Here is a 25,433-nt window from a genome sequence, read left to right on the forward strand (position 1 = left end):
AAATATATAATAAATATCTTAAGCAATTAGTAATTGAAAGATACATCATTTTTCTATAGAATTCGGTGTAGATAATCCTCCATCGAAAAATTCATAGGCTTCAGTATATGAGTGTTTCAAACTTATTATATTATCAATAGCTAATAAATAAGGGCGACATACTATAAGTTATAAAAAATAGAAAATTCAAATTATTTATTAAGTGATCAGAAAAATTCACCAGCATCATCGTAAATATTGTCAAAAACTTAAAATAAGTTTGATTATTATTTAAGTCAACCTCGGAGTGGTATTGCCAGCTTTTGTATCTTTTAATGTGACAATGTTGACATTAACAACCATAATAGACGTTAGCATGTTCTTACTTCTTAAAGCTTATCCAAAAACCTTTTTTCTCATTATGTTAAAAGGACTTACCGGGTCAATGGGTCACTGGGTCGACCGCGGATGAATCTTGGGTTAATAAATAAATTAATTTTATTATATAATAATATATTAGCTATGAAAATAAAAATATAGAAACTAAAGTTTAATATTTTCTAAATATTTTTTAAAACATAAAATAATAGTTTGGATATGTATATATTTTATGTTTAAAAGGTATTTAGAAAATACTTAACTTAAGTTTTTCTATTTTTATTTTCATTTTACATACAAAATATCAAAAAATAGTTTAAACTATTTAAAATTTTCTGTAACAAAGTAAAAGTTATGACATCTAAAAAAATTTAAGATATAAAATTCATAAATATTTATATTTCTAATTTGAATAATAAATTAAACTTCAAATTCAAAATAAACTCAAAGTGAAAGATCATTGTAATAAATTGTCAGTAACAGAAATAAACTAACATCAAATCACATCAACTAATTTTGGTTCTCTCTACTATCGTTCACTTCATTTTCTTCAGGTGACATAATGAAATCTTCATCAAAATCTAAAAATCACAAATATAAAACTGAAAAGGAAAAACCTAACTTCTTTTTTTTGTCAGCACCGAACTTCTTAATTGGAAACTTAGAATATAAACATTATTTAAAAACTTAAAAAAAGGTAAAAGTTATTTATTGGTTCAACCGGCGGTTCAACCGGCGGTTCAACCGCTATCAGGTTCCGAGTTTTAGTGAGTTTCTGTGGGTTTTTGTGGGTTTCTAAATATTGAGTTTTTCACAAAACCCAAACCAGATTTTTTTCTGGGTCACCGAATTTACTGGTTCAATCGCGGATCCGGGTCGGGTTTCAAAACACTGGTTAAAAATGTTATTTTAGAGTTCTTTGTTTTGTTTCAAAAAAGAATCGGTTACGTACGTTTCAAACTTTCAATGTATTATCACACTCAATTCCAATATATCGAATTAGCTGTAACATGAATATATTTGCGAGTATGAAACAATTTATCTTCAAAATATGTAAAATATCACTCTTTCAAAACATAGCTACGGGCTAACAAACTCTCACATTTAATCTGATATTTACATTTCAATCAAACTCAAGGTTCTTGAAATATCAGAAAGCTTGTGTATATATGCTATTAGATTATTCTTTCGTAACTTACACATAAACACCTTAAATTATTATATATTCAAATAATTTTACAGAACTAAACCAAAATTGAAAGAAACACTAAACATAAGCCAAAAAAAGCAGTAAGTCGAAAACAAATTAAACCTAAATCAAAATCCAAATTTCATCATCATCATCACTCGCACCACCATTAAGCTTTGTCTTCACTCTCCGGTGAGCAGATGCGTAAGCACCACCACCGTACCACCACCACAACGCAACCCTTTCCGTACCCTAAAAAATATAAAACCATAGAGAGAGAGAGATTGACAGGCGAGTTCATGGGAAAGAGAGTCTGAGAAGAAATTGATGACCGTAGACGTCGTTGTCTCTGCCACGCCACCTCCGCCGAGCTTCCGCTTCACCCTCTCCGTTTTCATTGAAGTCAAAGAACGAAAAAGAGTCTTTATAATTAATGTATCTTATGTGTTGCATTTTTGCAACTTCTCTAAAAAGTTAACAAAGACGCAGTTTTTGGTGTTGCATTACTTTTATCTCGTGTGTTTTAGAATTGAAGCATATAAGGAAACAAATTGTGAGAAGGGCAATCTAATCGACACGTGGCAAATATAATGTGAACGCATTAAATACAATGCATCCCTTTTAATATATAAGGGATTAAATCAGTATTCTATTGTCTTTTTTTACATTAACCTGCCATTTTCTTTACTAACATTGCATGTTTCATTAAGGACAATCAAGTAATATTAATAACACATCTATAGTGGGTCATTTTTCTCGGATCCAGCCCACATCAAATCTCTCTTGGGCCATTTGGGCCGATTAAAAAATCAGATCAAATTCTCATATTTTTTTTCTTTTGAACCATTAAGTCCAAGTTCAAATAATATTTTTCCAACTATTCTTAGTTATTATTTTTTTTCCTTTTTAATATAATTTAAGCATTCATAAAAAAATTGAATTTTTTATTGAAAATTATAAATCTTTATTAAAAGTATATAATTTTTTTATTAAAATATTAACCACATAATAAAATTAATTTATCGGAGTTATACCAACTTAATTCATTAAAGAAATAAAGTTTAATTTTTTAAACATAAATAATAAAATACGATAAATAAAGATAAAAAGTTTAAGTCTTTTATAAAATAAAACACAAATACAAGAAAATATGACATTTAATAAATATTTGTCAATTGAAAAAAATAAAAAATAAACCCGCGCTTTGAAAGCACGGATCAAAATCTAGTAAACGTATTATATGAGTAGACATTTTCAATGTTGTATTAATTATTTCTTTACCCGAAGGAATTTTGAAAAATTTTAAATGAAAAAGATGTGTCTATCATATCTTATTTAAAATAGTTTTGAAGTATTTGAAAATTTTACTTTTTACCCAAAAAGGAAAAACTGGCTGTGATATCTATGGTTTTACATGAGAAGATGATCAGTAAAGCAAAATGAATTGTAAGAGTCGTGAATTACGAGAAGGTTGTGCTACGGAGTAGAGTAGAAATGATGGCTGCATCATATAAGAAAAAACATTTTAAAGCTGCATCCATGTTAATTCTTGCATAAGCCCAACACCTACAATTAGAAAATTATAATTATTTAAAACAATTTTTTATTGGCTATTTTTACACTAATCTTGAGCAAAATCCTCTAAAATAACTATAAACTATATATTAACCCGCACATCCGTGCGGATATATTTATATTTTTAAATTAATATTTAAAATATAAAATATGTTATAAAGATATATATCTAATATCAATTTTATGTTAATTTTTATTTTGAAAATTTATATTTGTTGAAATTTGTTTGATGATATTGTACAAATCATATATTAATGAAGTATTTTTGTTTATTTATTTAAAATGCAAGATCAATATTAATAGTTCAATTTTAAACATTAGTTTTATATGTATTAATAAAAAAAATTATTAGCTTCTTTGTTTAGAAATTTTTATTCTCGAAATATTTTTATATGAATAAATTAAATTATTTTTGTTATATTTTAAAATATTATTTTATTTAATATTTTATATTTCAGTTTAATGTTTTTATTTTTACTAAACATATCAACATAAAATGTTACAACCAATAAAATATTTTTTATTTTGTTTTATTTAAAAATTTATTTTGATAATTTAAAAAGAATTGGACTATACTTTTTAATTTTAAAATTAGTTACTGAAATATATAAAATATGGTCTATATTAAATATGAGAAGCAGTCAAATGATGATTACCTAATGACAATATATTTATCTTTTTTAGAAATGTTATTGTTTAGATATATATTGTTTTTGTTAGGAGAATATCATATATGAATAATTTTAGGATGTTTATTTAAATTTCTAATGAATGGTCTAACATAGACTTGTGTATGATAGATAAAAAATAGGACTCTATTTTAATAGAGTAGATTACACTGTGTTCTTATAATAAATATCTTCCTAAATTTTTCTAGGAGAAAATTTCTTATGTAATTATTAAGAGTATCTATCATATACACACAGATTTCACTCAAGAATGATTTTGTTACAATTAGCCAATTAGATACCATGAAAAATAAAGTCTGGATTACCACTTGGGAAAAAAAATCCAAACCGCATGACCAACCCATCATATCTACCAAGCCTAGAACGCAAGGCGAGATAATAAACAAGTTATCCTAACATATCAATATAAGATAACATTTTATATATAGAGAGACAGAAATTGTCTATTGCGGTTTTGCTTAACTAACAAAGTGTGTCATCTCCTGTGATTAGAACTAATAGTTGATCCTTGAGTTAGAAAAATGAGATGGTCATTGTAAGTTTAATTGTTTTCCGAAGAAGATTATGTGATAAAAAAATTTAAGGAAAACTGAGACACAAAATGAAATAAGAATAAAATAAAATAGGTTAACATTTTTTTGCTTATTGGATACAGTTAACTGATATTTTTGAAAAAAATATATGTAACCGAATAAATAAACTAATATGGATGCATGATTTACTATAGATACTGCCTTAGATTGTATTGTGGGCTAGGACAATGGACTGTGTGAGGTGTTTGTAGGGCAAAGGACGAGCGGAAGACCCCACATGTGCTTTCATGTTAAGTTACGAAGTGTGGCCCAAATGACACGTGTAAAAACGAGGACCACTTTTAGGGTTTATATTGCTGGATTTAGGCAGGCACAGAAAGATTCTTGGGATCGGTGAAGCATATTGTGTCCTTTCTAAGAATGATTGGATCCTTTCTTTCTTCTTCTTTGATCCTTTCAAACAATTTTTAATGCTCATATCTAGGAGAGAGCAAGATAACAAATGATATACAGTATATACTTTATTTGGTTAATGAAAACGAAATGAAATGCAATGATTTATATTTTTCTTAACCATTGCTTAGGTTTTAATTCAGATGAAGTATGTTGCTTCCGTTTTAAGAGCACCGTGATCAAATTTATGATGTGAAATATAACGATTAGTATGATTTTGAACAGAAAAAAACATAGACACCTTTACCAGAACTGTAAACCTATTACCTCAGTACTGTATTTGTGAAAAACATTCACAAGATATGTAACTGCAGACATTATTTATATAATAAGAGACAGTATATACTTTTGTTTCTTATTGAGATCTCTAAGTATGTCTTATATATGCATATTCATGGAGTAAATGTAGACAAGAGAGTACAAAAGGGAGCAGAGTAGGTGAATAAATGAGTGAATTTTGGGGCAGTGAGAATTATAAAACATAATAAAGAAATAGGGATTAAAAGAGAGAAACTGTTAGTTTTGGCTTTATACAATGGTCTTCCTTATCTATCTATTTTCATACAAGCTTGCAAACCCTTCCTTAAAGCTTCTTTTGGACCACATCTCTCTCTCATCTTCTTTTTTCATTTCTTCTTTTCTAAGAATTTAATTTCCAGATTTATATTATCATTACTTTAGATCTGAATCTCCAACTGAGATTCTCTCCTTTCCCTCACTAGTACAGTTGTTGCAGGCTTATTCAATAAATTACATTTTTGGGAAAGGGTTAAGAGTATGTTTATTGGCGGTTCTTAGGTTGGAATTCTTAGCGGAATATAAAAAACCGTCTCTTAACTTTTAACTAAAAAGTTAAGAACCGGCTCTTAAATTCCGCTAAGAGACGGTTTCTTATATTCCGCTAAGAACCCCCAATAAACATGTTCTAACTAAGTTACTTTTTCACCCTTGCAGTATCTAGATTCTCCATTTATCAATCTACTCACCATTTGCATTTGTAAACCTCTAAACAGGACATGAAAAATGTACCAAACCGATGGGTTAAATTGGCATAACAAAAAATTAATTACCACACTTGAAGTATGAAGATATAACGTCCACGGAGGGGGGTTAAACTTAATATTGTTATATTGAGTTAAAACTTGTAAAGTAAAACTATGGAATGAGGGGATCAGAAACAATGTTGAAATCTGGACCCTCCAATAGGCGGAGACAAATCTGATCCCCATATATTCTGTGTCCAAGAGTAGAAAGCCTTAAATAGGGTTCTGTGAAATTTTGTTGTGATGAAGATTATATTTCTTCAAAATATTAAATAATTATAACAAAAGCTATTGTCCCTTTCACTTGTTTCTTGTCTTGTTCTTCAACAAGACACTGCAACTATTTCAGGCTGAAAGTACAAATTGTTTTTTTTTTTGTATCTGCAAATGTGCTCCATCTATTGTGCGTATTAGACATTATCAGTTGTTATATAAACAGTTTACAGTAGAAACATTCTTTTTTTTTTTGATCAACCAGTAGAAACATTCAAAGCTAGAGATTCAGCGGCATCTTTTGGTAAATTCATGACCACAGCTTGGGTGACTTTTAAACCCTTTCGCTTGAAAACATAGAATTATTACTGATCCAAGTGCCATAACATGTAATTTATTACATATCGTAAGAGAAACTACAAAAAAGTAAACAATTAATGCATTTCACGTTGCTGATGAAATACTCAACATTAATGACCCATTCTGACTCATGCGCAACGATTAAACAACACATTTAAGAGACACAATAAAAAGACCCGAATTAGTAAATAAATTCGTAACCTGTAAGCGTTACCAACTTAATGAACAAAGTTTTCCTTTGTGAATTGCTCTGTTCTGGTCTAGAAGATGGCACTTAATAGACATTATGCAAGCATGAACGAAGAACGATAAAGCTGGCAGTAAGCGACAAGTATTAAGATAAAACTTCAAAGAACGTTACTAAGAAACAGAGAACTCTTTCCGCCAAGAAATTGTATGAATGATTTTGGTTTAAACTTACAAAAAGAAAGCCAAAAGATAGAAAAAGTTTTGAAGATTCTGTAGTCTATTCTTGGTCTTTGTTAATGTTTATGCTTTACCTTAAAAAAATGAAAAAAAAAAACTTTCTACAAGTTTGTGCTTTCTTTCTGTAATTTTTATGGATTGGTAAGAACATAAGATGGGGACTACTACTTCAAACAATCATTCAAACAACAAACATAAAAATGTAATAACAATGTCAAGGACATGTATATATACATATGGATGTGTATATCTATATTACTTCTATATCCAACAACGAGCTCTTTGCACAAGTTTGTTGTTTTGTCTACAATATCCTCAGTCTACTGCAAAATACATTGAGTCGCATTTTCAGTCTGCATCTGTTACTTCAGCTTCTATGTCCACCACTGCTGTTGAGAAACCCTTTCCTGCAAAAATCAATACACCTCTTCTCACCACTAGATCCACAAGACTTCTCAGTTTCACATTTGCACAAAGTAGAGCAGGTATTTGGGTAAGCAAGAAAGAACCTTTCTTAGGCGGAGGAGAAAACCCATTTAGGTCTTGTCCGAAAGCAGTAGTTTGGTTGGAAAATTTCACTGGTTCCTTAACGAACTTATCATCCACAACTGCATTTCCCCCAAGTACAATGCTTGAAAAAGGAGATATACAACTTTGATAAATCTAAAAGTAAAAGGATTTTCATCTTTTCACCTGAGAATGGCTGAGTGCAGAAAGGGCAAAGCTGTACTTCATCGTCCAACGATGACCTGCAGCGATTTCGATACTCAGTCAGTAGAGAGCAACAACAAAAACAACTGAGAGATATATTCTTGTGAAAGACATCCTTACTTAAATATCTGAAATTCATTTCCGCAATTAGGACACTGCACAAAGCGTAAAGAAAAGCTTAATACAACACAACATAGAAGGATATACTCAAAACACACAAGTGCTAGATAACGTTAACTCTTTCTGGAAACTCTGGAAATGCTATCATAGTTAAGCTAAAGAGACAAGAAGACATACACTGCTCTGGACAATATCTCGTTGAGCCCACCAAAGAAAAGCTCCCAACCCCAAAATTGGAACAATCACCACAACCAGCTGCAGACAGATTGTAATAAACTTCAACTAACCATACGGATACAATTAAAGACAACCAGAGAGATGGAGAGAGAGTTAATTATTACCCAGACGGATACAATAGCGTCGAGAACCCAACCAAGCTGACCAGTCATAGAGAGATAAGTCAAACCAATAGCCAAAGCGAGGTTCCCGAGGATTCTCCCGTTCCCGTTGTTATCTCCGCCGTTAAAGCCTAAACCTTTGTTACAGCTAACCTTAAAGACTCGTCTTTTACTACGATTAAGAGCCTTCTCTCTCGCTAGACATCCAGTTTCTTTCAGACCCAACATCGCTGGCCGTCTCTGACGAAGCTCAGTCACGCAAGCTCTCAATCCCAGCTTGTTTCCGAGCAGAGAAGGACCAAAGCTCCGTCCTTTGGCGCGTAGTCTAGTTCTCGGTTCCTTGTTGAAACCATCGTGTATGGAGAAGAGGGTACAAAGGGTGAGCTGCGGAGTCGAAGCCATCATCATCTGAAAATGGGGTTTGCTTGCCGAACACCAACGCTCAAGCAACCAACAAAAGAACAACTTCTCGATGATACATTTATTACACTTTTAATATTGTTATTATTAATTAATACACGTTTTATCAGAACGCGGGGATAGCTCAGTTGGGAGAGCGTCAGACTGAAGATCTGAAGGTCGCGTGTTTGATCCACTCTCACCGCAATTCTCTTTTTGTTCCTCTTAATTTTACTTTGCAGTGTTTTTCACTCTTAATAGGGGATGATTGGTAAGTGCTGTAGTTTTATATTTTTTGCTGTAGAATTTAATCTGTAGATTTATTTGTTGTAGCTTTTTTTGCTGTAGATTTCTAAAGCACTAATTTTTTGCTCTGGAAATAAAGCTCTCTACAGCCATATTTTGATTTTTCAGAGATTTTTTTGCTGTGAGTTTTTTAAGGAAAGCAAAGCTCGATTGGTTGACATATATAGCTGTAGACTAAATTTTGGCTGTCCAGAGCATCTACAGCCCCAACCAATCATCTCCTTAATTTACTTGCTTGAAACGCAGCGTTTTAGGCATGTAAGGAAAACACGAGTTTGACTTTAGAGAGATACGTCGTTATTACTTTAAACGCAACATTTTAGGCATGTAAAGCAAAAGCAGAAGTTTAACGTTAGACTTTAGTTAAGGCCTAAAAGCTCAAGTTGCATTAGAGTTTGATGTGAGTGAGTGAGATATCCGATTTAAATTTATATAAGCCGTGTTCTTTTTGTAGACGCGGCGGCAGCTTCCGGCGTCTTAAAAAATACACTTGATTGTGAATGAATCCTTCCTTTCATTGTCTATAGAATAAGACGCTAACAACATGGCCACTTAAAATTAACGGGAATTTGTGACGCTGTAAAATCCGGCGTCAGAAAAAATGGAGGATGCGGTGGTTTTTTATAAAACGCAGCGACATCAGTTAAACGAAGATGCAATAAAAAAACTGTTTCCTTTGTATTTTTTTTAACGCGGACGCTACTGCTGCGTCTACGAAAAGAACAGGGCTATACTTCTACTATGATTGAGTGTATGTATGGATTAAACATGTTCACTTTAAATTTCTAAAAGTTACATACACACTACATCTAATTTTGATTAACAATTGTTTGTTCTAGATTGATATGGGTTCTGATTAAACTAAAAATATCATTGAATTGTCATTTTGTTCAGTGGTCTTATATTAAGTCTACTAGGTCATACTATATATATTTTTATTTAGACAATCAGTGCTTGAATACATGTATTCAGCCGTCATATATGTTCGTGTATGAGTGTATCTCGATACAATTTATTTGAGCAATTTACAAACCTTACTTCATAATAACTGCAAAAGAGTTAGCCATCTTATGAAGAAAAATATTTGACTTTTAAACCTCCTATAAATTCACAATCGAACTCATCAATCCCCAACACAACACACCACATCTTCTCTATCCTTAAAGGTTCCACACCATAAGATTCAAGGATGGAGATCTCAAGAACCTCATTGGTAGTAATAATTATCTCGGTAGCTTCTTGTTTATTACAGGTCAAGGCTTGGCATGGTCAGACTTACTGTGGTGGCAACGCACATCCCGATGCCAGCTCCAGTACATCGACTGTCCTGATGAGTGCCCGACCGACTTTGATTCTTACTCTCAGAAGAAACTTTGTTGGGTTGACTGTTTTAATCCTCTTTGCATGGCTGTGTGTCGCGGTAATTAATCACCACTTTAATATTTTATGTTTAGTAAGATTTTTCATAATATATGTATATATATATATATAAAGTAATTCGGGGTCTATGTTTATGTATTAACTTTTAAAGTAATTCGGGGTCTATGTTTATGTAGTAATTCGGGGTCTATGTTTATGTAGTAACTTTTAAAGTAATTCGGGATCTATGTTTATGTAGTAATTCGGGGTCTATGTTTAGTTAACTAAATATATATGTAGATCAATTTACTTTAAATGTGCAACTACTAGAATTTCATCTGTTTGATTTTAGATTTTAAAGATGTTTTTGCAATTGAAATATGATATTTTGTAGCGGTAAAACCAAATTGCGAATCCTATGGAGCGATTTGTCTAGACCCGAGGTTTATTGGTGGTGATGGTATTGTGTTCTATTTCCACGGAAAGAGCAATGAACACTTCAGCCTTGTATCGGACCCTGATGTTCAAATCAATGCTAGGTTTACTGGACATAGACCCGTTGGTCGCACCAGAGATTTCACATGGATCCAAGCTCTCGGCTTCCTCTTCAACGCCCATAAGTTTTCCCTTGAGACCACCAAAGTCGCCACTTGGGACAGCGACATTGACCATCTCAAGTTCACTATTGATGGCCAAGATTTGGTTATCCCTGAAAAAACTTTATTCGCTTGGTGATTAGAAAAACTCAAATTTTCACCCTCAATATTTTATTTTATTTTGTCTAATTCAGCCTTTTAGGTTATTATGTTTCTTAAAACGAGATGTTTTCTATGTTAGCGTTTAGATTCACATATGATTTTCTTAATTACATTTTTCAAAAAGATAACGTGTAACCCAAAAGCTTTTCTTTTCATTCGGACAATGACAATTAAAATAATTCTGTTTTTAAACATTGTAATTTTTTATATCATACTTTTGTCGTGTAAACAAATGCAAAAGCACTTGCAAACAATTAATCTTTTTAGTCATATATAACTCTTGAACCATGCATGTTCTCAGGCATTCATCCGACAAAGAAATCAAGATTGAGAGACTTACACAAAAGAACAGTGTGATCGTGACAATCAATGACAAAGCTGAGATCATAATCAATGTGGTTCCAGTGACCAAAGAAGACGATAGAATCCACAACTACAGATTACCTAAAGATGACTGTTTTGCCCATTTTGAAGTCCAGTTCAAGTTCATAAATCTGTCCCCGAAAGTTGATGGAATCTTGGGGCGCACTTACAGACCCGATTTCAAGAATCCGGCTAAGCCAGGAGTCGCAATGCCAGTGGTGGGAGGTGAGGATAGCTTCAGGACATCTTCTCTGCTCTCTCATGATTGCAAGACTTGTTTATTTTCTGAAGAAGTGGCTGTTGATAGTGGCTCTGTCAAGGTGAAAAGCGAATACACATTGTTAGATTGCACCCGCGGGGCGTCTTCCGGTTATGGAATCGTCTGCCGGAAGTAGTTAACGTCCAAACTTAATTTGCAAAGACAATGAAAAAGATCATAGTAAAAAAAGTACTACTATAAGTTGTTTTGTTTTGTGTAATACTATAGTACGTGATTATTTTGTTCTTTTGTCAAAATAAGAAGAGTACTAAGCTAATTGAGAACCAAATAATGAAGAAAGTAATTGTAACTCTGTTGTTATTTACGTCAATCAAATAATTATTGATGAAACTGCGATGGCCCATTATAAAAATTCTAAACATATTGAGCTCACAAACTCCCTAGTGTGGAGACATTTTAACCATTTGACCAATTAATAGATAAAAACGTTTTCTAACATTGAGGTGATGATGATGACCGCGTACAAAGCAGAATGTAAGACTACATAGCCATCTATCGGTAAGCAAAAATGCATTGTAGTTCCGTATGCTGTAATAATTTAGAGCCATATATCGCTTATCTTTGATTTGATCACTAACTTCAAAAACAAACTTAATTTAGGATATAAAAAGAGGTTTTCCATACATTTAGATCTGGATACAATGTTATAATTCAGTGCTCCTAGTGACCGAGAAATGTGGATCATGCTCGTGTTAACCAGTGAATGTAACTTCTAAAGACGTTTTTCATTCTTTTTTGGAAGTCTCAAGTTTGCTATTCAATATTCACATACATTTTAATTTAAAAATGAGAAAATCATTAACTCATTAATATATACAACTTGAGAATGTTGAATGCATATGGTAACAAACAATCTCAAACAACCATTTTTTATTTAAGAATTCAAATAATCCATCAAGGTATTGTGATTCCATTTTTATTACATTTCCCTCCCATCAAAACTAATCAAGCCCTTTGCCTTTCTGGAATCCCAAGCCTAACCGAATCGGTAAAAGGCCCATATAAATCCCTATTTTATTTACATTAATTACCCACTCTACCCTCCCAAATTACACTTATTGCCTAAACTCGAATGTTTGACCCGAAAGCCCGAACCCACCATTACTCAACCCGCTCGACCTGTACCCGAAACTCTGAGTCAACTCGCTCGAGTTCATCTGCAAATTCCTCAACCCGCTCTCCGCCTCTCCCTCCGCCGCTCTAAACGCATCGTAACCTCCGTAACCGTTGCTCGCCGGAGCTAGCTCCGGAATGGGGTTGAGACCCGCTAAGCTCGCCCAATCGAAATTCCCGTTGAGAAGCGTCCTCAGAGAATTCACCCGAGGAAGGTTAAAAGACCGATCATTCATCTCCGGGAACGAGTCAAGAACGTCGTCGTGATGAGACGAAGAAGACGACGACGACCCGTTCGTGCTGTGTTCTTCACGGCAAGGTTGAACCGGAGGAACGGCTTGTCTCTGAGACCCCGACGTCTTCTTGTAGATTCGACACAACACCCAATCATCCAACTGAAAAAAAAAAGAACTTTTAACAATTCTTGATCTTGATCGTGAAGAAAGTTTCAAGCTTTCGATCATGTTTTGTTTTACCTTGGAGCTTCCGTGGCTACGAGAATGCTCGACGAGGCGATACTCGTGCATGATCCAGTTCGTTTTGGTGCCTTTTGGAGCTTTTCCGGCGTAGAAAATCAGAGCTTTTTTAATTCCGACACGGTGGCCATCCGACGTGATGATTTTGTCGGTACCCGTCGCCTTCCAGTAACCCGACCCGGCTACTCTATTGGGTCTTGACCCGTTTGGATATTTCCGGTCTCTTGGACTAAAGAAATACCATTCCTTCTCCCCAAACAAGGCCTTACCTGTACACATACACAACAAACACCAAGAAAATGAGAAACTTTACAATACTAGCTCCTCAGGTTTAATATTTTCTCAAATAAAACCCCGAAAATTATGATTCGTAACAAATAGCACCTTAAAATAGAAAGATTGTTTGCTTACTTGGCAAATCCCAAGGATCGAACTTGTAGAGATCGATGTCTCCGATGACTTGGAGAGAGAAATGATAGCCTGCAACTTTCCGACAGAGATACTGAACAAGAAGCTCTTCATCTGTCGGGTAAAATCTGAAACCCGGTGGTAAGCTCAACTGGGCTAACGGATCCATTTCTCTAACACCCATTTCTTCTAACTTCGATTCTTCAGCAGACAAAACAATCTAAAAGTCTTTCGAACTCTTAAAAACCAAGAAAAGTTATATGTTTATGTTCGTCGATCTTTTTTGACAAGCTGGTGATTAGCTGCTTTATATAGGCTGTGGAAAAGGTTAGGTTCTTCGAGGATAAGTACGGTCGTCCTTGTCTTACTGTTCAAAAATCTTAATACGATTTTCTTTGTGGGACCCTTTTAAACCATTGACATACTGCCACGTATATGAATCAGCCGACCTTATCAGTGAGTTGTACATTATTTCTTGGAGCCATATAAATGTGCGTAAACACATAAACGAAGATTTTCTCATGCGTAATTTATTTTACCACGAGTATGAGAACAAAAGTCCCAAGTCACTGCGGTAACTTGAGAAAACATGAACGCAGTAAATTTTCTTTTCCCCTTATTTCCTTGGTGACATTTCAACTTTCTAACCAATTCCTGAAATTCTATACTCCCTCTGTATTCTTTTACATGACGTTTTATAGTTTACACACAAATTAAGGCAAATTGCTACAAAGTCATTTCTATCCTTTTCAGTAATTGACCATCATCTAACGTAACACATTATTCCATATTGAAACTCGAGTTTGTTGACTAGAAATAATAACATGAGGGTAAATAACGCCATATCTTATCATATTATGCATAGTTTTTTGAAAACGTCAAATATAATGAGACAAAAAAAAGAGTCTAAAACGTCATGTAAAAAGTCATGTAAAAGAATACGGAGGGAGTAGTAACTATAATTTCACCGAAGTTTTTTCAATTATTCGACAATTTGATGTCGTTCTGGTTCATGAACCGTCAGGAAAAGTCGACACGTGTTGAGACATATGTCCTTTCTTCTAGAATTCTGAAAAGCCTAACAACGATGTGTATCTATCAGAGTTCTCCATATATAATTGAGCCCGGTACGATTTATCTTTTCATGAAGCACTAACGTTGGAGTCAGAAAAGAAAAGGAAGAAGCACTAGCTAACGCTTCGGTAGATAAATCTATTGAGCAAAAAGCCTTAATAATCAGGCTCAGACACGCGTGGAAGGGAATGTCCCACTCGTGTGAAATGTATACGTGTTAGGAGAGTTAGGCAAGGCTTGAATGAAAGAGTCAAAAGAGACGAAAAATAAGAAAAAAAAAACTTCATAAAAGATAGAAAATATTGAACAAGTGTACATACTACAAAGTTCTAACTAATAAAAATGGAATGGATACGTTAACTCGAGACACGTATTGGAGAATTATAAAATATCCGGTTTATAATTATACTGCTGAGCTTACACATGTAGACGACACAAATTAATTATCAAAAAAATGCATTTTCTAATAATTTTTTATTAATGATGCTTTTTTCCTACTTTTGATTCTTATATATTGTAAGAAGAATATTGTTTATCATTTTTTTAATTTGTATTAAATTATATTTCAATCTTCAAAGAAAATTATGTTACTATTTTGATAATGTTTTCGAAGTTTTATTTCAATAATTGTCTCATTTATTTATTTTATTATAGTTATAATTAGTTAAAAAGAGTGATTAGGGTTTCGTTCACTCAAGAAATACTATAAATGGCCTAAGAAGTTGACAAGTGAAAACAATGGACCATGCTGGACAGGTCACAACTCACAAGCCTTTATATAAATACTACATGTGACGCGCGATTCAAAGAACTCGATTCTTCTTCTTCTTGATAATTCTTTTCTCTTTTTAAAATTATTATTCAATCATTTCGTTTTCGACTGCTTTTGGATTTTAGATTTTAGTGAACGTGGAGAATTCTTGTTCACAGAGAGAGGGACATGCTCACCCATTTCTTTGTTAAGAAAATCATTTTAAATATTATCAAAGATACGACAAGTTTGGTTCAACGATTTGCATAACTGCGAAATGTCTTGATAAGAAACTCCGCAATCGCTATTCAGTAAGCGCATATTATTCTTATGAACTTGACAAAAAAGTCAAAAAAAAAACATATTATATATAACGATATGGCTTTGGAGACAATGAGGTAAAATAGTCAAACCGTAACTTAATTTGTGATGATCATGAACTAATTTATTAGATTATCCCCAAATAAACACCAAACGTATAATACATTTTTTTTATAAAAGTGAAGATAAACATCATTTATGTATTTATTTTAAAATAAAGAAATTCAATTATTAAAAGTTAAAATATATGGACGCGTCTAATAAGTAATTAGTGAGTTCACTGAGTTGTACACACAGTATCGCATGTCGCTAAAGTATGCTTTTTCTTTGTGAAGTTGCATGTTTATTAAAGCTTTTTTTTTTTTTTTTGCTAAGAATGTTAATATCATTAACTAGTAACGAAAGTGATTACAAGTGGTGAGACTTGCAATACAAAGAGCTTCAAGAAGCTAATTTGGTTGTACAAGCTGCAAAAAAAAGCTAATTTGATTACAAGAATGTTTATTAAAGCTTTAAAGGAGAAAAGGTGAGGTGATCACGAAGGTTTTATCAAAAGAAAAAGAAAAAAAGGCATGATGCTTTATAAATGCATCGCGTATGACATATGTGTACATGCATAATAATTAGACATCACTTATAACTGATTCAGAATCTGGTTTGTATATAATCCATGGGTGACTAATTGACTATTCCGTTCTGAATTTTAGGCTATTCACAAAAACTGTAAAGTGGTCGAGAGATCGATGATTTTAGACCGATCTTTTTTTCGACTAAATGACGGTATATTTAGATAGTTGTAACTTCAGCACAAGCTTTCCAACAATAAATCCATTACCTTTAGATGCTAAATAAACTTAAAACCTAAACTAAAATTTCATTAATAGACTATTCTTTTATAACACAACGCTACTATGCTAGAGACTACAGAAAGCTGGCTTAATTTTTAGGTTATTTTCTTATTTGTATGGCATCTAATTTATATTAAAGATTATTCGGCTAGACCACTTGCTGATTGAAGTATCTAAAATAATGCGTTAATGATACTATATGAAGTCGATAGTATGCTTACTATGCACCACAAATTCATCAGCTAGCTGTTCGAATTTTAAAACCGCGTGAGGTCAAATATCTTTCATGTACGAATAATTTCAACGTGTTACATGTGTTGAACTTGGAACACAACCAATAAGCAAACATTGAATTGGCTTTGAACTTTTCCTTTGAACACACACAGAACATGCTCTTTACATTACTACCTAGATTCTTATATCCCTTTATTGAGATATGACTTATCATAGGACCACTTGAACCGGTCCATGTTAATCAGTACATCATAAACAAAACATAACATTAAAATATGCTAAATTATTTCAAAACATAATTCATCATATATCATTACAAATGACTCAACGAAAAAACAACATTGCAATAAGAACATATTGGTGTTATACATTCGTTCTTACTCAAAAAGTACTAAAACCCAATACAAAAAATGGAGATAGCTACATTATTAGCCAGACTTGGTTTTTCCAATCCTCATCAAAGCAATGTAAGCAACTACTCTATAACCAACAAGCATCAAAGCCAAGGCAAACGCAGAGACTAATCCACCATGAAACCCTATGTGCTTAATACCTTCAAAGTCGCCAACATAACACTTCAATTTCCCATTTTCACCACAAGGATACCACTCACTCTCCGTGTACTGACCCAATATCACCAGTTTATAGGTATAGTAACCTATTGATACGTATTTAATCCAAGAGATGAACACTGGGACATTTCGAACGTAGAATCCTCCAGCTAACAAAAACGTCAGCATTATAACTGACCCGAGTGTCGTGGCTGTCTTCTGGTCCATCACTAGGGCACCTAGGGCTAGTCCTAGCCCACCAGAGACAAGGACGTGGAGAAGAAGGATCAGAAGGGTCAGAAAGAAGTTTACAGGTTTTGGGTTTAAACCAGCCATCCAATATGTGATGATGAGAAAAATGGTTGGTAGAATAAGCTCCATTGGGAGATCCCCGACAACACGGGACATGAAGTAAGACGAGAGCCTGTACATTCCCGAGGATCGTTCTTTCTCAAGCATTTTTCTCTGTTGGGGAAACGTGAAGATTTGTTGGAAAAGTGGGAAGAACGCCCAGAAAGATGACATAAAGAACAATAGCCCTAGCTGCAACAATAACACAAGTACACATCACCTATATTTTATTTTGATAAAATGTAACTAAATTATATTACCAAAATAAAATGGTTACATATGCTAAGTTGGCCGAGTACTTCTATGGCCAAAAAAATAAACAACAGAGAAGCTAATGTTTGTTACAGTCAAGAGATGCTAACAATTAGAACCTATTAGCCATGTGAAAACCAAAGAGACAAAAGATTGATGCATCCTTTGTCATATCTACACAAAGTGTTCACATCACCTATATGTATCTACACAATGAAAATAGACCCACAAAAAGTGTATCGAGTTAAAGCTTAATACCTGATCTTGTAAGTGAGCAAGGTCCGTTTTCCACCAAAGGAGACCACATAGGAAAGACACGAACAAAACCTGACCAATCTTTAGGCCAGAGAAAGAATCATGTCGCCTTTGCTTAAGGCCTCTCTTCGAAAGAACGCAGAACTGCTGCCACCACGTTGTTGGCCAGTCTCCAAAACGTTTGGAATCTCCAAGACTCTCTACTGATTGGTTATATTGATCGTCTTGCCCTTTCAGATCATTGATAACATTGCCCAACAGATTTGTCTTGTAAACCGCAACTAGAGCTGTCTTCAAAGCCTCTGGTCTTTGAGATTCATCTGATCCAATACCTATAGATATAATATATCCATGTTTTAATATGAGACTCAACAAAGAGGAAAAAAGGCTATATATATCGAGGCTAACTTGTTTGACAAGAAACCACAACGAGAGGCTTACCGTTGGCTATATCCAAGAGAAAATCTGACGGATTAACCCTTTCAACAGATGGAGAGTACCCAACGCTAGCAAAATAATCCATAGCGTTGGATCCAAGCCCAAAGTATATCGGATTACCTTCTGATAAGAGAAGAATCTTATCAAACATATAGAACAACCTACTAGAAGGTTGATGAATTGTTGTCACGACCGTTCTTCCACCGCGAGCCAGTTCCCACAAAACGGACACAATCCTCTGAGCGGTGGTGGAATCAAGACCAGAAGTAGGCTCATCAAGAAACAACAAACTAGGGTTTATAAGAATCTCTTGCCCTATGCTAACCCTTTTCCTCTCACCACCCGAAACACCTCTCAAGAAAGGTCCTCCTATGATAGTGTTCTTACATCTATCTAGACCCAACTCAGTCACGACCGCCTCAGCTTGTTTGATCTTATCTTGTTTTTTGAAAGAGTTCGGAAGCCGGAGAAGCGCAGTGAAGACTAGAGTTTCGGTAACAGTTAAGTGAGGGTAAAGAGCATCGTCTTGAGTCACGAAACCGGTGGCTCGCTTCACACCTTTGGAGAATGGCTTGTTGTTGTATGTTATGTTCCCTGTGAGCTTCCCTTTCCCTTCGCTAACCCGCCCTCCTAGAGCGGTCAATAAGCTGGTCTTGCCACTTCCTGAGGGACCGAGCATAGCCAGGATCTCTCTCGGTTTAACGATCCCATTTACACCCTTCAAGATGGTCTTATCTTCGGTTTTGCCTTTGGTTTGACCTAGCCAGCTCTTTGGTTCCTTCACCTTCACCGTGTACACAACATTCTCAAACTGCTCCAAAACAACAAGAACAAAACTGAATCAGCAGATCTGTTATATTAACACACATAAAATATTGTTATAATAATTAAATTACAATATTCGTATAACGTACATATATCCCTTCTCATACTTGTAGATACACTTACACAAATCAACACTTCTTAACCTAATGAACCACATGTGTGTTTTCCATTTAACATATGTAAAAAACTGTATATACTCATAGAGTATGTATGAGTAAATAAATTTGTATACCTTTAAAGTAATAGGAAGATTGGCCTTTTTAAAAACTGAAAAAGGAAGGGTTTGATCATCGTTATTATTCTCGATCTGAGCTTCAATATCAACAACCTCTTGATTATCCATTCCCAATATTGATCGATGCATAAATCCTCAGTCACAGGTAACTAACCGATCCAAACGAAATAAAATACTCTTCTACTAATTTAAAAACTCTTATTTGATAAACCGAATCGAGAAGGAGAGAAAGTTAAATGAAGTTTTTGGTTTTGTTGGCTCTTGGAGTTCTAGAGTCAGATCCGACAAAACTAAAACATGCAAGTCTTTTATTCAAATAAAGAGACAAAGGGTTCACGTAAGCAAAGTGAGAGCGTTTCAAGGATATATATAAGGAAGATACTTAGAAAAATGCTTCCGTTACTAAAGCACGCTTTTAGAGTGGGATGTTTGTTTCGATCCTTTGAAAAAGGAGGATTTGAGTTTAATAAATAACAAATCAATCAGAGATTTCTACGCTTTTCTTTTGTTTTTCTTTAATAAAAAAAATTTGAAATAACAATGAAAATAAGAATCTTAAAAAACATTTTACATTACTTCAATCAACAAAAACTTTATAGTAGAATTTTTACATTACTTTATAGTAAATAAATATTTTCTAAACTAGGGAAAGAGAGCATGGGAAGGGTTTCTTCCAAATCACTAATTGAAATTATTGATTTCTTTAAAATAAAATAACAAGCTTTAATTATGTAATAAATATGGCGAAGTACAAAGCTATTTTTAATAAAATAATAAGGAATAGACAAAAACAGAAAATTAACACGGAATCTAGTAGTTCATTATTTATTTGTCGTCATTAATACTACAGTCCTCAGTAATAAAATTAAAATCCATACAAATGAACAACAAACTATATAGTGACATTTCACCTAAAAAACTATATAGTGATAATATGAAATTTAAATAACCATAAAATCTTTTGAAAAGTATGAAAATATTGATTCTATATTAGTTTTGAATTAATTTTCTCATCATTTTTATCAATGATATTAAAAATATAATTGGAACAAATAAAACGTTAATAATCTATAAAAATAAGTTTCTCGAAGTTTATTGATCATTCAATAAAGATTTCTATTCTCTATGATCATCCAACTATTTTATTATTTACTAACTGTACTACTAGCTCTTATATATATATTTTTATATAATTATAATTAGATTTTATTTTTGATTGGTTCTTTTGCAACCGTTATAAACCGTCGAATATCACGTCGATATTTTATTTGGTGTAAAATGTTAATATTTGATTAATTATATGGTATCTTAGAGTTTGATTTGTTTTTCTCGCAAGTGTGAATAGTACTCTTAGGGTTGCGTTTGAAATTAATATATATATTATTTCATAAGGTTTTAAGTCGTTCTAATTGGATGGTGGTTAACAAACAAGATATCTATTTCGATATATGCATCGAAACAGAACCAATAAACTAACATAAACATAATGGCAATATAAAAGATGACTGAACGTAAGAGATATTTGACCCTCCACTTAAGAAATCAAAGGTGGGAATTCGCAAGTGAAAGTAAGAGATGAGCACGCGATCAATTCATCCACTTAAAACAACTTACTGCTGTCGAAATGACATGAGAGTTTAATTTATTAGTGCTTGGACCTTTTTGATTGAATTGGGAGTTCCAAATTAAACCTGCACTTTCGTACTAGAGGATAAAAATTGTTTTCAGTGGAAACTAGGTAATTTAGGTAGTCACTCTTACAACTATTGAGAACTTTAACTATTGAGTTTTATTTCTATCGCTGGAGCTTGATATATGCTATACACAACACGAGCAGTCGAGTCCCACTTTGACGACGTGGCATAATTACCAGAGGCGTGCGTTTACAGTCTATTGAAAAATGCACTCAGGTTTAGACTTATTTAAAAAAAAAATATTTCTATAAAAATTGACTAACTCACGTTTTAATTTTTTTTTTCATATATAACATAATATAACATAGTTACGAAATAAACTTATTCTTTTACAGTATTAAATTTATATATTTGATGAAAATAATATATCATATTAAAAAATTATTTTTATTACAGTTACAAAAAAATTTATTTTTTAAACTTGCCTTATGCATGTAAAACTCTCAGCATGTCACTGATAATTACATAACACACAACATATTAAATACAATTTTTCTCAAACTCCTAATTAATAGTATCAAGTCTCATCCGATTTGCATATACTCAATAAAAGAAGAAAAAGAAAATAAAGAAAATAATAGGAACAAGAAACAAGCCACATAAAACTTAGTTAAAACAAGCAAAAACATTAGGGATACTTTGACTTGAAAACTTGCAATTCAATGAATGTGGTACTCCTTTCATGTCAAAATTGAGTATTCAAAAGCAAAACTCAAGCCTAACTCGCTGCCCCACTTAGAGAGTTTTGAAATTTCTTTATTGACCGTTAGCTGAGCACGCTTCTGGGGGTTGCAACCCCCACATGAAATCAATAAAATATACCAAACCTTTTATGGCCACTCTCTGCTCTACAGTCATCTCCCTCACAGAAGTCTTTAACCATAAATTTTCTCACATTTCGAGTTTACTACCAAAAACATTAGGGAATCTAAAGAAGAAAAAGTTGAAGAAATGGTTGCAGAGACGGGGATGGTGATGGTAGGTGTTCTGGGACTATGGGCGCGATTTGTCCGAAAGCCACTGCTTGAGTTCACCGGGGAAATTATAAAAGTCGCCTCTGAAGTCGTGTCGAGGATGTGTGGACGAGATACAGATACAGCTTCGCCCAACTCATCTCCTCCCATCTCTTGAAGAAGGTGATATGCAAATGTATATGCTAACATATTGTATTGAAAAAATTTAGGGATACAAATAGGTTTTGTTTTTTCTTATTTGTGGGTTCCCAACTATATATGTAAGTATACATCTTTTGGATGCTTAAATCTATTGATTAAACAAGAACAAGTTATTTACAAGAGTCTCTAGAGTTTGAAAGAATATTGTTACCAACATAAAACAAAATAATAATAAAACCGATGGTCATGTGTAGCCAATACGAGAGATGAGCGTTCCCACATGACCACCGGGTCATCGTTGTAGGGGAGAATTGGCTTTCCGAACACAAATTTATTAATCCTTACAACTTATAAGATTCAAGATATCTTGAATGAAAAGGTTTAAGTGAGTGAATTGGTGTTAGTGATATCCGTGTTCCACCTAACTTAGTGTCCAAATGAGATACTCCTCGATCCATGGAACTTATTTCTCGTGAAGAGAATCCCGCATGGCTAGATAGCTAGCTAGAGGGTTTACAAAAAGTTGACGCTTCACTAGGCTACTTTAGATCCAGGGAATAAGTTAATATGCAAGTTCTTTCATAAAAATACTTTAGATCGGACATTGCAACGACGTCGTGTCAAGTTCGGTTGAAAAGCCGGTTTAATATTTTTTCTCTATATTCTTTACAGATTTTCATGTGTGATGTTGAATTCTGTTTCGGTTTTTATCAATTCGAGTTGGCTGTTTATATATCATTGTTGATATGTTGTTTATAGCATTGGAGTTTAAAAAAAAAATTGTTTGGTGAGTTTGAATAAAATAAGGTTTTGTTTTGTCACAAGAATAAAATAACGCTTTTGGAATTGTAAGTAAACTATTTGAATGGTGATATGTGATGAGTAGGATAACGAAAAGAGTATGAAGAAGAGTTAACTAAGAAAAAGACGAGTAATGGAGTTCATTCATATAATGAACCATATAGTATTACGTACATGATTAGCTTCATTGTTAATGATTCTTCGGATTTAAGCATTTGATCTGTTGGACTGATTAAGAAGTCTTCGACATTACACATCCAACTAGAATTTTTATAAGCATTTTTGCGTTTAAAGTTTTTATTTATTTTAAATCTTTTATATTGGTAACATGTTCCAATCAAGTGGGAATCTGATTCCCGCGTTTTACCTTTTCACGTTTCCAGGCATTTTTCAAGCTGTTTTCCGTTTTGAAACGATCAAAGGAAAATAAGAACTTTGATTCCATCACGTTAGTTTCAAAAAAAAAAACATTTACTTTTAAAAACAAATCAATATCTTATTTTGTTTTGTCATAAACAACAAAGACTTCTCCCACAAGGAAGCTCATGTGTCTACCTTTCGCTATACGCATCCTCGACTACCATCCATTTTCCTCCAATTTCTTAGATAAACTTTTCCAAGTCACAAAAGTACTTTTTATTGAACCATAAGAATAAATAAAGAAAAAGGTGAGATACCCACTTCAAAAAGATGGTAATGTGTCTTTTTACATTAGGCGAGATGATAAAATCTGAACAAACAAAGTTGTCTTTATATCTAAAGAAACATTTTGTGAAAAAGAGCGAGAGTAAGGTGAAGCCATGGCGTCCAAAATTGTCTCAGCCATAGTCTTTGTATTCAACCTCGTTGCCTTTGGTCTAGCCGTTGCGGCTGAACAAAGACGAAGCACTGTAAGTCCTAATTAAACACATCTAAATTGAACAAGATGGTGATTATCTGATCTTTTTACAACAAAAAAAAATTGGTGGGGCAGGCAACGGTTATGCAAGACACTGAGGTGCAATACAACTATTGTGTGTATGATTCGGACAGAGCCACAGGGTATGGAATCGGAGCCTTTTTCTTGTCAGTGGCTAGTCAACTCCTTATCATGCTCGTTAGCCGTTGCTTCTGTTGTGGAAAGCCTCTCAAGCCTGGGGGTTCACGCGCTCTTGCCCTCGTTCTCTTCGTTGTCAGCTGGTAATATATTTACCTTTTTTGTTGTTATTTAGCTTAATTAGTTCATCGATCACATATTTATTCCTTATCTTAAGCTAGCCTGGACATAATTGGTTCTAGTATGGGATTTTGATTCGGTCCAAAGTAACTAACTGACCTTAAACAGAAAATGAAAATACAAATATGAATCAAATCCACAGTCAAACATATACGTCTTAGTTACATGTCATTAGTCTATTATGAATATTAAAATCATAATTTATCTAACGATCGCCTTGCAAGTTACATTCTCTGTTCAAACTTCGAATGTTTCTATAGTTCAAATCTAAAATAAGTATCTTAATCCATTATAATGTCTAAGGTGTTAGTTATATTTGGTTACTGATCCATTTGTGCTTGATCAATCTATCACTGGTTTGAATAATTTTGTTTTGGTATTTGATTGTTGTTTTCTTGGCGAAAAAGGATGTTCTTCTTGATAGCAGAGACATGCCTATTAGCTGGGTCAGTAGAGAATGCATACCACACAAAGTATAGGACAATGTTCATGGACAATCCTCCAGACTGTCAGACTCTTCGTAAGGGAGTATTCGCTGCGGGTGCTTCTTTCATCTTCTTCAACGCTATTGTCTCTCAATTCTATTATTTCTTTTACTCTTCTGCTGCTGAGGCTTCCCCTTTGCCTTATTAGAGGACTTCTATTCCACAAAAATATGTCTTCATTTTCTATTTTCTATATGATATGTGATACATATACTATTGTCATACTTTGGGGGTGTTATCTTTATATTGTGTGACAGCAAAATTATATGAAGCTGAGGGTAAAACTATGAGTTTTGTAGATTGATTTGTATGGATATTGAATTTAAATGTTGTTTTTACCAAATCGTTTATTCATCTGGTTCCAAAGATAAATATGAAAATTATCCAAACATCAAAGTGTCCATACAACTAGTAACATATTCCCATGAACACCAATCACCATCCACAAGTTTGCAACTGTTCTTTTTGTTACCAATAAAATAAAATATCTTCCGAGAGAAATCTAGCCTCGAATTCTC

General features: G+C 33.4%; 6 protein-coding genes across 6 annotated transcripts; 3 read left to right on the forward strand and 3 right to left on the reverse strand.

Moving 5' to 3' along the window:
• Window positions 1-6,984: 6,984 nt before the first annotated feature.
• On the reverse strand, window positions 6,985-8,478 carry LOC103861689. The gene is made up of 6 exons (XM_009139406.3): window positions 8,011-8,478; window positions 7,847-7,924; window positions 7,670-7,704; window positions 7,532-7,587; window positions 7,348-7,446; window positions 6,985-7,245 (listed from the first exon to the last, which is right to left on the reverse strand). The coding sequence occupies exons 1-6, from the start codon at window positions 8,413-8,415 to the stop codon at window positions 7,187-7,189; spliced, it is 732 nt and encodes a 243-aa protein (XP_009137654.1). The 5' UTR covers window positions 8,416-8,478; the 3' UTR covers window positions 6,985-7,186.
• An 85-nt stretch (window positions 8,479-8,563) lies between these two features.
• On the forward strand, window positions 8,564-12,072 carry LOC103861690. The gene is given in 4 exon segments (XM_009139407.2): window positions 8,564-10,001; window positions 10,004-10,132; window positions 10,466-10,802; window positions 11,131-12,072. Coding segments are annotated over 4 exon segments (1,023 nt in total). The 5' UTR covers window positions 8,564-9,901; the 3' UTR covers window positions 11,588-12,072.
• Window positions 12,073-12,315: 243 nt separating this feature from the next.
• On the reverse strand, window positions 12,316-13,815 carry LOC103861691 (NAC domain-containing protein 72). The gene is made up of 3 exons (XM_009139408.3): window positions 13,473-13,815; window positions 13,062-13,330; window positions 12,316-12,980 (listed from the first exon to the last, which is right to left on the reverse strand). Exons 1-3 carry the CDS (start codon window positions 13,651-13,653, stop codon window positions 12,528-12,530), a joined length of 903 nt encoding a protein of 300 aa, XP_009137656.2. The 5' UTR covers window positions 13,654-13,815; the 3' UTR covers window positions 12,316-12,527.
• Window positions 13,816-14,058: 243 nt separating this feature from the next.
• On the forward strand, window positions 14,059-16,514 carry LOC108871197. Its single transcript, XM_033288828.1, is given in 2 exon segments — window positions 14,059-15,514; window positions 15,517-16,514. Coding segments are annotated over 2 exon segments (183 nt in total). The 5' UTR covers window positions 14,059-15,483; the 3' UTR covers window positions 15,669-16,514.
• Window positions 16,515-17,021: 507 nt separating this feature from the next.
• LOC103861692 (ABC transporter G family member 9-like) lies at window positions 17,022-23,663 on the reverse strand. The gene is made up of 4 exons (XM_009139410.3): window positions 19,602-23,663; window positions 18,548-19,355; window positions 18,110-18,438; window positions 17,022-17,791 (listed from the first exon to the last, which is right to left on the reverse strand). The coding sequence occupies exons 1-4, from the start codon at window positions 19,731-19,733 to the stop codon at window positions 17,126-17,128; spliced, it is 1,935 nt and encodes a 644-aa protein (XP_009137658.1). The 5' UTR covers window positions 19,734-23,663; the 3' UTR covers window positions 17,022-17,125.
• A 255-nt stretch (window positions 23,664-23,918) lies between these two features.
• Window positions 23,919-25,265, forward strand: LOC103861693. The gene is made up of 3 exons (XM_009139411.2): window positions 23,919-24,104; window positions 24,188-24,393; window positions 24,838-25,265. The coding sequence occupies exons 1-3, from the start codon at window positions 24,015-24,017 to the stop codon at window positions 25,061-25,063; spliced, it is 522 nt and encodes a 173-aa protein (XP_009137659.1). The 5' UTR covers window positions 23,919-24,014; the 3' UTR covers window positions 25,064-25,265.
• The last annotated feature ends 168 nt before the right edge of the window (window positions 25,266-25,433 follow it).

Source organism: Brassica rapa, chromosome A03 (assembly GCF_000309985.2).
Source record: "Brassica rapa cultivar Chiifu-401-42 chromosome A03, CAAS_Brap_v3.01, whole genome shotgun sequence".
In the NCBI taxonomy this organism is placed as follows: Eukaryota; Viridiplantae; Streptophyta; class Magnoliopsida; order Brassicales; family Brassicaceae; genus Brassica; species Brassica rapa.

What these genes read in the sequence shown, in the direction of transcription:
- LOC103861691 (XM_009139408.3), bottom strand. Translation starts at nt 13,653, where the DNA reads ATGGGTGTTAGAGAAATGGATCCGTTAGCCCAGTTGAGCTTACCACCG. An exon ending in CGATCCTTGGGATTTGCCAA is followed by an intron (nt 13,331 to 13,472) that starts GTAAGCAAACAA and finishes GTATGTGTACAG; the next exon opens with GTAAGGCCTTGTTTGGGGAG. An exon ending in GTAGCCACGGAAGCTCCAAG is followed by an intron (nt 12,981 to 13,061) that starts GTAAAACAAAAC and finishes TTTTTTTTTCAG; the next exon opens with TTGGATGATTGGGTGTTGTG.
- LOC103861693 (XM_009139411.2), top strand. Translation starts at nt 24,015, where the DNA reads ATGGCGTCCAAAATTGTCTCAGCCATAGTCTTTGTATTCAACCTCGTT. An exon ending in CTGAACAAAGACGAAGCACT is followed by an intron (nt 24,105 to 24,187) that starts GTAAGTCCTAAT and finishes TTGGTGGGGCAG; the next exon opens with GCAACGGTTATGCAAGACAC. An exon ending in GTTCTCTTCGTTGTCAGCTG is followed by an intron (nt 24,394 to 24,837) that starts GTAATATATTTA and finishes TTGGCGAAAAAG; the next exon opens with GATGTTCTTCTTGATAGCAG.
- LOC103861689 (XM_009139406.3), bottom strand. Translation starts at nt 8,415, where the DNA reads ATGATGATGGCTTCGACTCCGCAGCTCACCCTTTGTACCCTCTTCTCC. An exon ending in AATGAATTTCAGATATTTAA is followed by an intron (nt 7,588 to 7,669) that starts GTAAGGATGTCT and finishes AAATCGCTGCAG; the next exon opens with GTCATCGTTGGACGATGAAG. An exon ending in TTCTCCTCCGCCTAAGAAAG is followed by an intron (nt 7,246 to 7,347) that starts GTTCTTTCTTGC and finishes TGATTTTTGCAG; the next exon opens with GAAAGGGTTTCTCAACAGCA.
- LOC103861692 (XM_009139410.3), bottom strand. Translation starts at nt 19,733, where the DNA reads ATGCATCGATCAATATTGGGAATGGATAATCAAGAGGTTGTTGATATT. An exon ending in ATCTTCCTATTACTTTAAAG is followed by an intron (nt 19,356 to 19,601) that starts GTATACAAATTT and finishes GTTTTGGAGCAG; the next exon opens with TTTGAGAATGTTGTGTACAC. An exon ending in TTGCTCACTTACAAGATCAG is followed by an intron (nt 17,792 to 18,109) that starts GTATTAAGCTTT and finishes TTATTGTTGCAG; the next exon opens with CTAGGGCTATTGTTCTTTAT.